General features: G+C 34.8%; 2 protein-coding genes across 3 annotated transcripts; both read right to left on the bottom strand.

Annotated features, from left to right (window-relative positions):
* Window positions 1-2,280: 2,280 nt before the first annotated feature.
* LOC143229759 (L-cystatin) lies at window positions 2,281-7,259 on the bottom strand. Of its 2 annotated transcripts, none has more exons than XM_076462514.1 (5): window positions 7,093-7,259; window positions 4,484-4,562; window positions 3,813-4,195; window positions 3,349-3,459; window positions 2,281-2,625 (listed from the first exon to the last, which is right to left on the bottom strand). In XM_076462514.1, exons 3-5 carry the CDS (start codon window positions 4,011-4,013, stop codon window positions 2,536-2,538), a joined length of 402 nt encoding a protein of 133 aa, XP_076318629.1. In that variant the 5' UTR covers window positions 4,014-4,195; window positions 4,484-4,562; window positions 7,093-7,259; the 3' UTR covers window positions 2,281-2,535. The 2 variants fall into 2 exon arrangements, with proteins under 2 accessions (XP_076318629.1, XP_076318628.1); XM_076462513.1 differs by having other exon boundaries at window positions 3,813-4,235; window positions 7,093-7,234.
* A 3,916-nt stretch (window positions 7,260-11,175) lies between these two features.
* On the bottom strand, window positions 11,176-13,105 carry LOC143229760 (L-cystatin-like). The gene is made up of 3 exons (XM_076462515.1): window positions 12,725-13,105; window positions 12,272-12,382; window positions 11,176-11,521 (listed from the first exon to the last, which is right to left on the bottom strand). The coding sequence occupies exons 1-3, from the start codon at window positions 12,923-12,925 to the stop codon at window positions 11,432-11,434; spliced, it is 402 nt and encodes a 133-aa protein (XP_076318630.1). The 5' UTR covers window positions 12,926-13,105; the 3' UTR covers window positions 11,176-11,431.
* Between the last annotated feature and the right edge of the window lie 1,894 nt (window positions 13,106-14,999).

Raw genomic sequence — 14,999 nt, 5'->3', positions numbered from 1 at the left:
CTCGAGAGCTCTCCGTGTTAGCTGTCCGTAATTTAGTAGTGCAAGATTAGAGGGAAGGCAGCTAGTCATCACCACCCACCGCCAACTCTTGGTCTACTCTTTTACCAACGAATAGTGGGATTGACCGTAACATTATAACGCCCCCACGGCTGAAAGGGTGAGCATGTTTGGCGCGAGGGTGATGCGAACCCGCGACCCTCAGATTACGAGTAGCACGCCTTAACACGCTTGGCCATGCCGGGCCGTTTAATAAGTATTAATAATAGTTAATGTTTTTAAACTTTGTATAGAGAAATATTTGTGTTAAGAAAGAAATGTAACAATCTTGTTAGGAAGTTGGATACATATCGACATTGAAATTGTAGTTTACATTTAAAAGTTTATTATTTCAATATTAGTCTACTTAAAATCGTAATAGGTAACAAAGTGGAGACTCATCCGAGATAAATTATAACAAGTATTTCAAAAACACTGAAGTTACAACAAATGAAAGCAAAGTAAGTGTTTAACAGTCCCAGTATTATTTGTTTGCTTAAAAAACAGGAATTATTCATGGATCTAAACTTTTGATTTCATCAACCGAAACCAAAACAGAAAAGTAAAAACTATTAGTCAGAAGGAACTAGGCAAAATGCCAAAACGCAACAACATAAGAAACAAAGACACAGACATAGTATATTTATCGACAAACAACCTTAATACGAATGCAAGAATAAGTTACAAACTGAAGCATAAACTATGCAATAAAACAAAAGTGTGCATTTTAGCTCGAGCTTAGAAATTTTAGACTTCTTCAAATTTTCACATTTGATATTTCACCTGTAAAACACAGACGACTTAAACATAGTCGACGTACCTAAACTAGGGTGCAAGAAGTTGTAGAAATGTGTTAACAGCCCCCTCTATTTTGTAGATTTGAAGACAATCACTAGTGATTTCTAAAACACATCCATTAAGATCAAATTTACTCAAAGCGAGAATGATGATTGAGGTTTTAAATTACAGTAACGTAATAGAAATAAACAACGGTTTTAAACTTGAAAACCTTCCTTCCTCACGTGTGTTAATGATAACTATATGATACAGGAATCAGACCAATTAAATTGTAGGATGTTTGCACGTGAAATAGAATCAATAGTTTATTTAATAACAAGTCTCACTTCCTTAACCTTTAAACGGCAGCCTTCATCCATTGAGGCTACTGCTTACAACATTCCCGCTGTTTAAGAATTAAACATATTGTCACTAGTACCTGAGCCAAATATATAAAAAAAAAAATTCAATAATTGGAAAGAAAAACTAAAAGAATATTCAAGGAATCACGATACACAAACTAAAACACACTGTCACGTTTGGCTATGTAAACAACACACACAGATAGACATACACGTGTAGGAAATGTTTATTTCGAAAACTTCGAAATAACATTAACGACTTAATATTACGCGAAGTTAGCGGTACTAACAGGAAAGAAAAATTAACTGTTCGTGAACCGAATCTTAATTTCAAATCAAAACACGCGCCGCCAACGTTTTTATTAAAACCAGAACAAAACGTTCGCGCAATATTTTGTACAATAGACGATAGATCCAATGGCCACGAGTGATTGATACGTTCTGATAAAAGATATACAAGAAATAAAAATATTCTATTCAAAAACTGTACCTTTCAATTGTTTCATAACGTACTGTATTTCCTCTCTTCCAAATAAATGTATAAAGATTCAACATTTTCTCTGCAGAAGTTCTATTAAACCAATCGTGTAGTCTTTCCCCACCGTTATACACCCATATTGAAGTTTCGTGTATTATTGTATTTGTTCCAATAAAACTAAACACAAGACACACCCATTGGTTTAATTAGTTCCCCCTGTGGTTAATTTAAATATCGACTGACTGATTGACTTCGATGAAATTCAAAATTGTGTTAGAAGAAAGATTACTTATATGTTTATTTTTATTCTGGATATCACATAACAAGACTTAATTGAAATCAATCACAACAGGGAATCGTTGATAAGACGTAGTGTCTCTAAGTGGGAGAAAGTAGTCGAACCTAGGAAACTTAATTACAGGGTCAGTTCGCTCTGTGTAGTCCATTTCGGAGATTTCGCTGCCCCTCACAGAACCTTTTTACCCACCATCCCCGAGGCTACTGGACTTACCGTAAATTAAAGATCAAAAATTTTGTTCACTGAAGTTCGAATTATAAAAAATAGGTTATTCGTATAGTATACGAAATGGAATATGTTCCTAATTAAAACAGATTTTGGATACAATCGATAGTGCAAAGTGAGAAACTTTATTTCTAAATTGGCTTTGTTTACAATTTACAACCGAGTTTAAAATTAATAAATTTCTAGCTGGATATAGCATCATAAGTGAACTTTACAAGTTAAAATCTTCATTTAATTTTTGATAGTAAATGGAGATATTAAAAAAGGTATAAAATATAATCTTTTGTCCAATGCATGGGTACAATAAATCCATAGATGAATAAAAAGTGCAAATTTTGGTGATGACTTTACTGAGAAAGTTACCCCTTGTTTTGACACTCAAGTTTCGTTACTTTAGTGCGTGGAATCCATGCTTGAACCCAGACAATCGCTTGGCAAAGATGTTTTACCTATAAAAAAGAAAAGTCAAACTTTACGTATCCAACCATTACAAGAACAATTTATGGTTTGCTAAAATTCATAAAATTTGAAAAATTAGGTTAATACCAGATTAATTAATGACTTAACGTTGAAATAATAAATTAATAAAAATAATACACAGTTTTCTTCAATGAACATATTACATGTTAATATGTTCGTTTTACTTCAAGTTTTCGTACATTAGTTCTGATAAAAGTGAAATTCAAAAATAGTATTTTTTTTTTGGTTACGATATCATGAAATCCAAGGTTAGTACTATTTAATTTTTGTAGCGATCTCGTGGTGGATCAGAGGCAGGTGTGAGGACCCGTGTTACAGGCCAGATCTCAAATCAATACCCGTGCAAGACAGCACAGATCGCTCATAAAAAGAGTCTTATTTGTTAAAATGTCGCGAAAAAAAACTTATTCCATAAGTAGATACACTAACAGTTTCTAATTTTTTAAAGAGATAGACTAGATGAAAGATATTTCGTAAAAACTGTCGATAACTATAGGTATTTGATTGTACAACCCACATGTTGCGAGTTGGGAACACCCAGCCGCAAGGATAGTTTTCTATTCGTATTAATGCAGTAATCCTCGAAGTTGAAAAGTTTACTGCCCGTTAAAGTGAGAAGAAAAACAAAATAGATATATAAACACATGTTGAATAGTTTTAACTAACATTAGTATCATTAGGGCAGTACATACCCCGTTTTCAGGAACTGCACACCTTTTCAAATCTTCCAAGGGCACTTCACTTTTCTTGCAGGTAGTAGTACCAGTTTCAATAAACACTTCGTAGTTTATACCACTAACCACCTAATTAAGGTATACTTAATTTAATCATTCGTAACAGAAAGAAATATATATAAATATATATTTTTTGATACGTACGCTATAATTAAATACAAATGGTCTAGTGAATTTGATAAAATCTCATGATTAAAAAGACGTTTCCTACTTCACTTCTCTTAAGTGGATTTTTTAAAAAAGTTTAACCCATTTGAGAACAGCGAACGGCGTTAGACAAACTTTACAAAAAGCAATAGTCGTATTTTGTTTTTTTCTTATAAAGCCGAAGTGCAGATTATAAGACCTTAACACTTTTTTATCTTCATTCTTAGTAAGTTTGAAATAAAGTGAAATAGTTTAACAGGTATTAATGCAGTTACCTGTGTTCGAGCTTTATGAATCTTCAGTAATTTGTGGTGGTAAAGAGAATTAGATCGTGAACTCTGCGCCTCTGTTGCGAATCTGGCTGCTTCCTTCACGTCTGTATCTCCAACATTAGCGTCAATCCATCCTCCAGGTATCTGTCCCATCGAAACTCCAACCAAAATAATAAGGACTGCTAATATGTTATAACCCTCCATAACGTCGATTCTTCCAAAAAATGTCAGGTGCTGAACTAGTGATGCTTAAATAAAGCGAAAATCACGTGATACACAACGTAACTTACTGCTGCACCTCTTCCTTCACAATTATCTCGTGTTTCGTTGCACACATCCTTCCCGGGTCCATTTTTATGTAGATAGAAAACGTCCTTGATGAATCACTGAAACAAGTGAACACGCACTTGAGTCAGAGCGAGGTTGCTTGTTTACCAAGAAAAACAAAACCGTGAATGTGAAAAATAATTCACAAAAATACTTATGATATATCTAATATATATTTTACAAATATTTATCATAATATTTTACAGTATTATCAATACTGAGTAAACGGTAGTCAAACATATTACCGTACACTTGTTTTTACTCTCACTCTAGGAGGGGGAAGGTAGTACATTAGGGTCCGTATTGATATCTCTGCGCACATCTCGAGAAACAACAAATCGACTTACCTGACATTTGGAAAGGAGGCAGGTTGTCTCGACATAACGGCTCCCTCCAGATGACGTTGAAGGTTTGTTTGTGTTTGTTCTAATGGGAAGATAGGACATTTTTTCCACTTTTTCATAAATAACTCAGTTAAATGTGATCGGCTTCAGACCAAAGTTCTTATAATTTTGCAAAACATTGTTTAGATCCATTGGTCCTTTTTGATCCAAGAAGGATCCTTGCTAATATAATATTTAGTCCAAATGAACGATTATTGTATCACCTTTTGCACTTTTGATATTTAAATCAGTTCGTGTAGAGTATGAATGACTTTATTTTTCCTATGTATTGTCAAAATGGCACGAATTTTTGTTTTCTTTGTTTTTATCTTATATGTTATTAAGATTAGTCATTAACGTATGGGGCCGGCATGGCTAGGTGGTTAAGGCACTTGGACTCGTAATCCGAGGGTCGCGGATTTGAATCCCCATCACACCAAACATACTCGCCCTTTCAACCGTGGGGACGTTATAATGTGATGGTCAGTCCCACTATTCGTTGGTAAAAGAGTAGCCCTAGAGTTGGCGGTTGGTGGTGAGAACTAGCTGCCTTCTTTCTAGTCTTACACTGCTAAATTAGGGACGCTTAGCGCAGATAGCCCTCGTGTAGTTTTGCGCTAAATTCAAACCAAACCATTAGTGTGTGTCTGTACTTTAATGTACTAATTTTCAGATCTGTGATGAGAAGTGCTATTACCATTTATACCGAAAACGTTTATTATGTAATGACAACTATAAAGTATAATTAGGAATTTTAGTACCAAATGTAAAGTTTATTCAACTAAAAGATATTTCCTATGACAAAATAATTAATGAAACAAAGAATTATCTACATTTCGGTTTTAAAATAGGATTCAAGGTTTTATTCCAAAATCGCATTCAGCTCTTTGGAGATTAAGGTTCACCATAGGAATAATGGTCATATCCCACTACATACATGAACAAACTAAGAGTTGGTTAGCTACCTTAAGTCAGGCCTATTAGTTCAAAATTATCCAGATAGGCCTCATGCAGCCTTGCATGAAATTAAATAAACATTAATGGGCTATCGCGTTAGTGGGTGAACTATGTAAATACTTTCCAAAGAGAACTGTTTATTTGTTTGTTTTCTGAATTTCGTGCAAAGCTATTCGAGGGCTATCGGTCCCTAATTTAGCACTGTAAGACTAAAGAAAAGGCAGCTACTCATCACCAACCACCGCCAACGTTTGGGCTACTCTTTTACCAACGAATAGTAGAATTGACCGTAACATTATAACGCCCCCACGACTGAAAGGGCGAGCATGTTTGGTGTGATGGGGATTCGAAGCCACGACCCTCGGATTATGAGTGGAGTGCCTTAACCACCTGGCCATGCCGAACCCTCCAAAGAGAAACAACAAAAATATTTTCTGTGATTTTCTCTCTGATCAGATTCAAGAAAATAAAAGTTTTACTTTTACTAGAAGTAAAAGGTTAATTATATATATATATATATATATATAATTAGACGGTTCATTAGGCCTTGTCGTTTAATGCACGGTATTCAATACACTCTGTTATAAAGAAACGAAGGAAAGTACTATGACCTAGTAATAATCATTGTTATAAACAAGTTCTACGATTTCAAGGTGTTAAGAGTGGCTAGCAGTACTATTTCTTTACATACAGATCTCTTAAAACATCTCGTGTACTTCAAGAATTTAAACCATGCAATGCAAATATATTTAATAAACAACTTTAGCAACTTAGTTCTGGATAAAAGCAGCGAACGTAACTGGAAAACAACAACAAAAATTGATGTTTGCATTACGGGTTTGCGTTTCCTTGTTCAGAAATAATGTTACTTATAGAAGCTTAAAATTTAGCCAGTAAAATGTAAACTTCTGTCAAAACTACTTAGAGAGAACATTTTATAATTGTCAGTTGTAAAGATAATTACATTTAAAAATATTTATAGGACCTAAAGTCCTGTATGTAGTTTACTAAAGTAAGATCCAGATCGGATTTTGGTTATTTGCCTCTATATCCATTAATCAGAATAAACTAGTGAAATATGCAATAACGCATCATATTATTAAACTTTATGCACAAATTACTTGCAAACGTACATAAATATTGCCTGATTGGACGAGAACTAGTCAACATCGCAAGTTACAGTCTTGAAAATATAAAGTTTATTATTTTATGTACGTGCGTATATATACGTGAAACCTTCGTTGAAGTTATGCGCATTGATCAAAAAGGTACTCAAGCTGAGGAGAAATATTTATAGCAAACAGTTTGGTTCAACGTTTGTTTGCAAAAAAATGTCTGCGTCAATTTTAAGCCTTTATTCTTTTATTCTGCAACCTTTTCAATATATTATTTTGATAAAAGGATAACTAAAATACTAGAATATCTATTATTAATTTGATATGTTCTACGTTTATATTATCATATTCCAGGCTCAAACGGTTTGCATGTTTGGCAAATGTTACGTTCATATAGCTGTTTCGAACTTCGTGCAAATCTACTTGAGGGCTACCTGCGCTAGCCGTCCTTAATTTATTAGTGAAATATTAGAAGAAAGGCAGTTAATCAACATTACCCACCGCCAACTCTTGGACTACTCTTTCATTATGGAATAGTGGAACTGAACGCCACTCTATACAGCCCACACTGCTGAAAAGGCATGCATTTTTAGTGATGAGGAGTCGAATCTGCAGCCCTCAGATTGCGAGTCAAGCACCCGAACTACTGGACCATACCCGAACTTTCAACCACTACATGTCAGAAAAGCTTTTATTAACAAGAAGTCAGCAACGTTGGTTTATACAGCTTGTACAGGAAGTTAAACACTACACCCATCCTGTTCTTTTTACACTACTTTTATTTTGTCCCAGAACAATGATACTGAGTCGTTTTGTAAAGCCACTGTTAAAAAATACGTTACAATAAGTTAAAACAATCTAATACCAACACCAAATTAACAAAGTTGGTACGAACTATAACGCTTGAACCATAAAAATGCAATGAAATTTGTATAATGTACTCGTAATAGATTAATAAATAAGTTAGCTGATATACCAGTTGAAGGAGGGACAAGGTACTTGGTTTCCCTGAAAGTTACGTAGGAGAGGAAGATCCAAAGGTTAACTCTTTATGCCACTTCCCGGGATGCCCAAAGAGCATTTTCAAAGTTTGATGGATTTGCTGTTATGAGATACCAGTGGAAGTGTTGCATTGAAATACATTGTTTACCTAGTTCACCCTCAACTTTGCTGACTTCACTTGCTTAGAAGAAAGAACTAAATGGAGCAGATGTGAGTTCTCTAGCCTACAATGTTCCACATCTGCAACCAGACGTGAGAAGATGGCTGCTTTAAAAATAAATAAAAGAAAATAATAATAATAATAAATACATAAATAGAATACAATACATCTATGGAAAGAGAGCAAAACAGTTCTGGAAATTAACATTCCAGTTTTGACATAAATACCAAAATTTTAATATATTATTAGACTAAACCCAAACTTTATTAGAATAGCTCTCATCCACCACTAGGGAACATTACATACGACTTGTGACCTGGAGTTGGATGTTTGTTTCACAGAAAAGTTTTTTGTTTTTGGTTTTCTCTCTCTTTATAGTATTACATTTATCAAGCAGACGGCACCACTGCTCGAGGTGGCTCGAACTGGTACTTCAAATATTCCCTTAATAGATCATCAGAAGTTTACAATATTACACAATGTTTTCTTTTATAACAACATCTATGTAATGACTGAGTCACAAGTTGTGGTTATGTCTGTAAATATCACAGTAAACAGTTTGATTTCTTGTTCTTCTTACTTGTTTTTGTTCATTACACGATAACTCAAAACTAAGAAAATAGTGTCACCAGTTTAACTGAGACGAGATAGTTTCGAACGGAATATCAGCTTTTACAAGGATTATTAATAAAAAGCTTTTTTTTAATTTCGGGCAAAGCTACTCGAGGGCTATCTGCTCTAGCTGTCCCTAATTTAGCAGTGTAAGACTAGAGGAAAGGCAAGTAGTCATCACAACCCACCGCCAACTCGTTGGCTACTCTTTTACCAACGAATAGTGGGATTGACCGTAACATTATAATGCCCTCACGGCTGAAAGGGCGAGCATGTTTGGTGCGACGGGGATTCGAACCTGCGACCCTCAGATAGGAGTCGCCTTAACCGACATGGCCATGCCGGGTTTTAATAAATAGTAGTAAGTGAAAATAAAATATTAATTATAGCATAGTTAGTGTGGTGTTTAATTTGTATATTTATATATATATTTATACATCGTGGTCATGGGAAAACTAATACACATAAAGAAATGTTTGTTTTGTTTTTTGAATTTCGCACAAAGCTACTCGAGGGCTATCTGCGCTAGTCATCACTAATTTAGCAGTGTAAGACTAAAGGGAAGGCAGCTAGTCATCACCACCCACCGCCAACTCTTGGTCTACTGTTTTACCAACGAATAGTGGGATTGACCGTAACATTATAACGCCCCCACGGCTGAAAGGGTGAGCATGTTTGGCGCGAGGGTGATGCGAACCCGCGACCCTCAGATTACGAGTAGCACGCCTTAACACGCTTGGCCATGCCGGGCCGTTTAATAAGTATTAATAATAGTTAATGTTTTTAAACTTTGTATAGAGAAATATTTGTGTTAAGAAAGAAATGTAACAATCTTGTTAGGAAGTTGGATACATATCGACATTGAAATTGTAGTTTACATTTAAAAGTTTATTTCAATATTAGTCTACTTAAAATCGTAATAGGTAACAAAGTGGAGACTCATCCGAGATAAATTATAACAAGTATTTCAAAAACACTGAAGTTACAACAAATGAAAGCAAAGTAAGTGTTTAACAGTCCCAGTATTATTTGTTTGCTTAAAAAACAGGAATTATTCATGGATCTAAACAACTTTTGATTTCATCAACCGAAACCGTGCAAACCAAAACAGAAAAGTAAAAACTATTAGTCAGAAGGAACTAGGCAAAATGCCAAAACGCAACAACATAAGAAACAAAGACACGGACATAGTATATTTATCGACAAACAACCTTAATACGAATGCAAGAATAAGTTACAAACTAAAGCATAAACTATGCAATAAAACAAAAGTGTGCATTTTAGCTCGAGCTTAGAAATTTTAGACTTCTTCAAATTTTCACATTTGATATTTCACCTGTAAAACACAGACGACTTAAACATAGTCGACGTACCTAAACTAGGGTGCAAGAAGTTGTAGAAATGTGTTAACAGCCCCCTCTATTTTGTAGATTTGAAGACAATCACTAGTGATTTCTAAACACATCCATTAAGATCAAATTTACTCAAAGCGAGAATGATGATTGAGGTTTTAAATTACAGTAACGTAATAGAAATAAACAACGGTTTTAAACTTGAAAACCTTCCTTCCTCACGTGTGTTAATGATAACTATATGATACAGGAATCAGACCAATCAAATTGTAGGATGTTTGCACGTGAAATAGAATCAATAGTTTATTTAATAACAAGTCTCACTTCCTTAACCTTTAAACGGCAGCCTTCATCCATTGAAGTTACTGCTTACAACATTCCCGCTGTTTAAGAGTTAAACATACTGTCACTAGTACCCGAGCCAAATATATAAAAAAAACAAATTCAATAATTGGAAAGAAAAACTAAAAGAATATTCAAGGAATCACGATACACAAACTAAAACACACTGTCACGTTTGGCTATGTAAACAACACACACACACACACAGATAGACATACACGTGGAAGAAATGCTTATTTCGACAACTTCGAAATAACATTAACGACTTAATATTACGCGATGTGAGCGGTACTAACAGGAAAGAAAAATTAACTGTTCGTGAACCGAAACTTAATTTCAAATCAAAACACGCGCCGCCTACGTTTTTATTAAAACCAGAACAAAACGTTCGCGCAATATTTTGTACAATAGACTATCGATCCAATGGCCACGAGTGATTGATACGTTCTGATAAAAGATATACAAGAAATAAAAATATTCTATTCAAAAACTGTACCTTTCAATTGTTACATAACGTACTGTATTTCCTCTCTTCCAAATAAATGTATAAAGATTCAACATTTTTTCTGCAGAAGTTCTATTAAACCAATTGTGTAGTCTTTCCCCACCGTTATACACCCATATTGAAGCTTCGTGTATTATTGTATTTGTTCCACTAAAACACTAAGACACCCATTGGTTTAATTAGTTCCCCCTGTGGTTTCCCCCTGTGGTTAATTTAAATATCGACTGACTGATTGACTTCGATGAAATTCAAAATTGTGTTAGAAGAAAGATTACTTGTTTGTTTATTTTTATTCTGGATATCACATAACAAGACTTAATTGAAATCAATCACAACAGGGAATCGTTGATAAGACGTAGTGTCTCTAAGTGGGAGAAAATAGTCGAACCTAGGAAACTTAATTACAGGGTCAGTTCGCTATGTGTAGTCCATTTCGGACATTTCGCTGCCCCTCACCGAACCTTTTCACCCACCACCCCCGAGGCTACTGGACTTACCGTAAATTAAAGATCAAAAATTTTGTTCACTGAAGTTCGAATTATAAAAAATAGGTTATTCGTATAGTATGAGATGGAATATGTTCCTAATTAAAACAGATTTTGGATACAATCGATAGTGCAAAGTGAGAAACTTTATTTCTAAATTGGCTTTGTTTACAATTTACAACCGAGTTTAAAATTAATAAATTTCTAGCTGGATATAACATCATAAGTGAACTTTACAAGTTAAAATCTTCATTTAATTTTTGATAGTAAATGTAGGTATTAAAAAAATGTATAAAGTATAATATTTTGTCCAATGCGTAGGTACAATAAATCCATAGATGAATAAAAAGTGCAAATTTTGGTGATGACTTTACTGAGAAAGTTACCCCTTGTTTTGACACTCAAGTTTCGTTACTTTAGTGCGTGGAATCCATGCTTGAACCCAGACAATCGCTTGGCAAAGAAGTTTTACCTATAAAAAAGAAAAGCCAAACTTTACGTATCCAACCATAACAAGAACAAATTTATGGTTTGCTAAAATTCATAAAATTTGAAAAATTGAATTACCTTAGCTGTTAGGTTCATACCAGATTAATTAATGACTGTTAACGTTGAAATAATAAATTAATAAAAAAAATAATTATATCTTCACAGTTTTTTTAAATGAACATATTACATGTTAATATGTTCGTTTTACTTCAAGTTTTCGTACATTAGTTCTGATAAAAGTGAAATTCAAAAATAGTTTTTTTTTTTGGTTACGATATCTTGAAATCCAAGGTTAGTACTATTTAATTTTTGTAGCGATCTCGTGTTGGATCAGAGGCAGGTGTGAGTACCCGTGTTGCAGGCCAGATCTCAAATCAATACCCGTGCAAGACAGCATAGATCGCTCATAAAAAAAGAGTCTTATTTGTTAAAATGTCGCGAAAAAAACTTATTCCATAAGTAGGTACACTAACAGTTTAATTTTTAAAGAGATAGACTAGATGAAAGATATTTCGTAAAAACTGTCGATAACTATAGGTATTTGATTGTACAACCCACATGTTGAGAGTTGAGAACACCCAGCCGCAAGGATAGTTTTCTATTCGTATTAATGCAGTAATCCCCGAAGTAAAAAAGTTTACTGCCCGTTAAAGTGAGAAGAAAAATAAAATAGATATATAAACACATGTTGAATAGTTTTAACTAACATTAGTATCATTAGGGCAGTACATACCCCGTTTTCAGGAACTGCACACCTTTTCAAATCTTCCAAGGGCACTTCACTTTTCTTGCAGGTAGTAGTACCAGTTTCAATAAACACTTCGTAGTTTATACCACTAACCACCTAATTAAGGTATATTTAATTTAATCATTCGTAACAGAAAGAAATATATATATATTTTATACGTACGCTATAATTAAATACAAATGGTCTAGTGAATTTGATAAAATCTCATGATTAAAAAGACGTTTCCTACTTCACTTCTCTTAAGTGGATTTTTTTTTAACGTTTAACCCATTTGAGAACAGCGAACGGCGTTAGACAAACTTTACAAAAAGCAATAGTCGTATTTTGTTTTTTCTTATAAAGCCGAAGTGAAGATTATAAGACCTTAACAATTTTTATCTTCATTCTTAGCAAGTTTGAAATAAAGTGAAATAGTTTAACAGGTATTGATGCAGTTACCTGTGTTCGAGCTTTATGAATCTTTAGTAATTTGTGTTGGTAAACAGAATTAGATCGTGAACTCAGCTCCTCTGTTGCGAATCTGGCTGCTTCCTTCACGTCTGTATCTCCAACATTAGCGTCAATCCATCCTCCAGGTATCTGACCCATCGAAACTCCAACCCAAATAAGAAGGACTACTAATATGTTATAACCCTCCATAACGTCGATTCTTCCAAAAAATGTCAGGTGCTGAACTAGTGATGCTTAAATAAAGCGATGATCACGTGATACACAACGTAACTTACTGCTGCACCTCTTCCTTCACAATTATCTCGTGTTTCGTTGCACACGTCCTTCCCGGGTCCATTTTTATGTAGATAGAAAACGTCCTTGATGAATCACTGAAACAATTGAACACGCACTTGAGTCAGAGCGAGGTTGCTTGTTTACCAAGAAAAACAAAACCGTGAATGTGAAAAATAACTCACAAAAATACTTATGATATATCTAATATATATTTTACAAATATTTATCATAATATTTTACAGTATTATCAATACTGAGTAAACGGTAGTCAAACATATTACCGTACACTTGTTTTTACTCTCACTCTAGGAGGGGGAAGGTAGTACATCAGGGTCTGTATTCATATCTCTGCGCACATCTCGAGAAACAACAAATCGACTTACGTGACATTTGGAAAGGAGGCAGGTTGACTCGACATAACGGCTCCCTCCAGATGACGTTGAAGGTTTGTTTGTTTGTTTGTTTTGTTTTTGGAATTTCGCACAAAGCTGCTCGAGGGCTATCTGTGCTAGCCGTCCCTAATTTAGCAGCGTAAGACTAGAGGGAAGGCAGCTAGTAATCACCACCCACCGCCAACTCTTGGGCTACTCTTTAATTAACAAATAGTGGGATTAACCGTCACATTATAACGCCCCCACGGCTGGGAGGGCGAGCATGTTTAGCGCGACGCGGGCGCGAACCCGCGACACTCGGATTACGAGTCGCACGCCTTACGCGCTTGGCCATGCCAGGCCGACGTTGAAGGTTCTTTTTGTGTTTGTTCTAATGGGAAGATAGGACATTTTTTCCACTTTTTCATAAATAACTCAGTTAAATGTGATCGGCTTCAGACCAAAGTTCTTATAATTTTGCAAAACATTGTTTAGATCCATTGGTCTTTTTTGATCCAAGAAGGATCCTTGCTAATATAATATTTAGTCGAAATGAACGATTATTGTATCACCTTTTGCACTTTTGATATTTAAATCAGTTCGTGTAGAGTATGAATGACTTGTTATTTTTCCTATGTATTGTCAAAATGGCACGAATTTTTGTTTTCTTTGTTTTTATCTTATATGTTATTAAGATTAGTCATTAACGTATCGGGCCGGCATGGCTAGGTGGTTAAGGCACTTGGACTCGTAATCCGAGGGTCGCGGATTTGAATCCCCATCACACCAAACATGCTCGCCCTTTCAACCGTGGGGACGTTATAATGTGATGGTCAGTCCCACTATTCGTTGGTAAAAGAGTAGCCCAAGAGTTAGCGGTTGGTGGTGAGATTTAGCTGCCTTCTTTCTAGTCTTACACTGCTAAATTAGGGACGCTTAGCGCAGATAGCCCTCGTGTAGTTTTGCGCTAAATTCAAACCAAACCATTAGTGTGTGTCTGTACTTTAATGTACTAATTTTCAGATCTGTGATGAGAAGTGCTATTACCATTTATACCGAAAACGTTTATTATGTAATGACAACTATAAAGTATAATTAGGAATTTTAGTACAAAATGTAAAGTTTATTCAACTAAAAGATATTTCCTATGACAAAATAATTAATGAAACAAAGAATTATCTACATTTCGGTTTTAAAACAGGATTCAAGGTTTTACTCCAAAATCGCATTCAGCTTTTTGGAGATTAAGGTTCACCATAGGAATAATGGTCATATCCCACTACATACATGAACAAACTAAGAGTTGGTTAGCTACCTTAACTCTGGCCTATTAGTTCAAAATTATCCAGATAGGCCTCATGCAGCCTTGCATGAAATTAAATAAACATTAATGGGCTATCGCGTTAGTGGGTGAACTATGTAAATACTTTCCAAAGAGAACTGTTTATTTGTTTGTTTTCTGAATTTCGTGCAAAGCTATTCGAGGGCTATCGGTCCCTAATTTAGCACTGTAAGACTAAAGAAAAGGCAGCTACTCATCACCAACCACCGCCAACGTTTGGGCTACTCTTTTACCAACGAATAGTAGAATTGACCGTTACATTATAACGCCCCCA

Source organism: Tachypleus tridentatus, chromosome 10 (assembly GCF_004210375.1).
Source record: "Tachypleus tridentatus isolate NWPU-2018 chromosome 10, ASM421037v1, whole genome shotgun sequence".
NCBI classification, from domain to species: domain Eukaryota; kingdom Metazoa; phylum Arthropoda; class Merostomata; order Xiphosura; family Limulidae; genus Tachypleus; species Tachypleus tridentatus.
Note: the sequence above shows the minus strand (reverse complement) of the source record. Positions and strands in the feature narration are given on the sequence as shown.

Coding starts and splice junctions, on each gene's coding strand:
- LOC143229760 (XM_076462515.1), bottom strand. CDS start 12,925: ATGGAGGGTTATAACATATTAGTAGTCCTTCTTATTTGGGTTGGAGTT. Junction 12,383..12,724: donor TTCATAAAGCTCGAACACAG/GTAACTGCATCA, acceptor TACCTTAATTAG/GTGGTTAGTGGTATAAACTA. Junction 11,522..12,271: donor GTGCAGTTCCTGAAAACGGG/GTATGTACTGCC, acceptor TCTTTTTTATAG/GTAAAACTTCTTTGCCAAGC.
- LOC143229759 (XM_076462514.1), bottom strand. CDS start 4,013: ATGGAGGGTTATAACATATTAGCAGTCCTTATTATTTTGGTTGGAGTT. Junction 3,460..3,812: donor TTCATAAAGCTCGAACACAG/GTAACTGCATTA, acceptor TACCTTAATTAG/GTGGTTAGTGGTATAAACTA. Junction 2,626..3,348: donor GTGCAGTTCCTGAAAACGGG/GTATGTACTGCC, acceptor TCTTTTTTATAG/GTAAAACATCTTTGCCAAGC.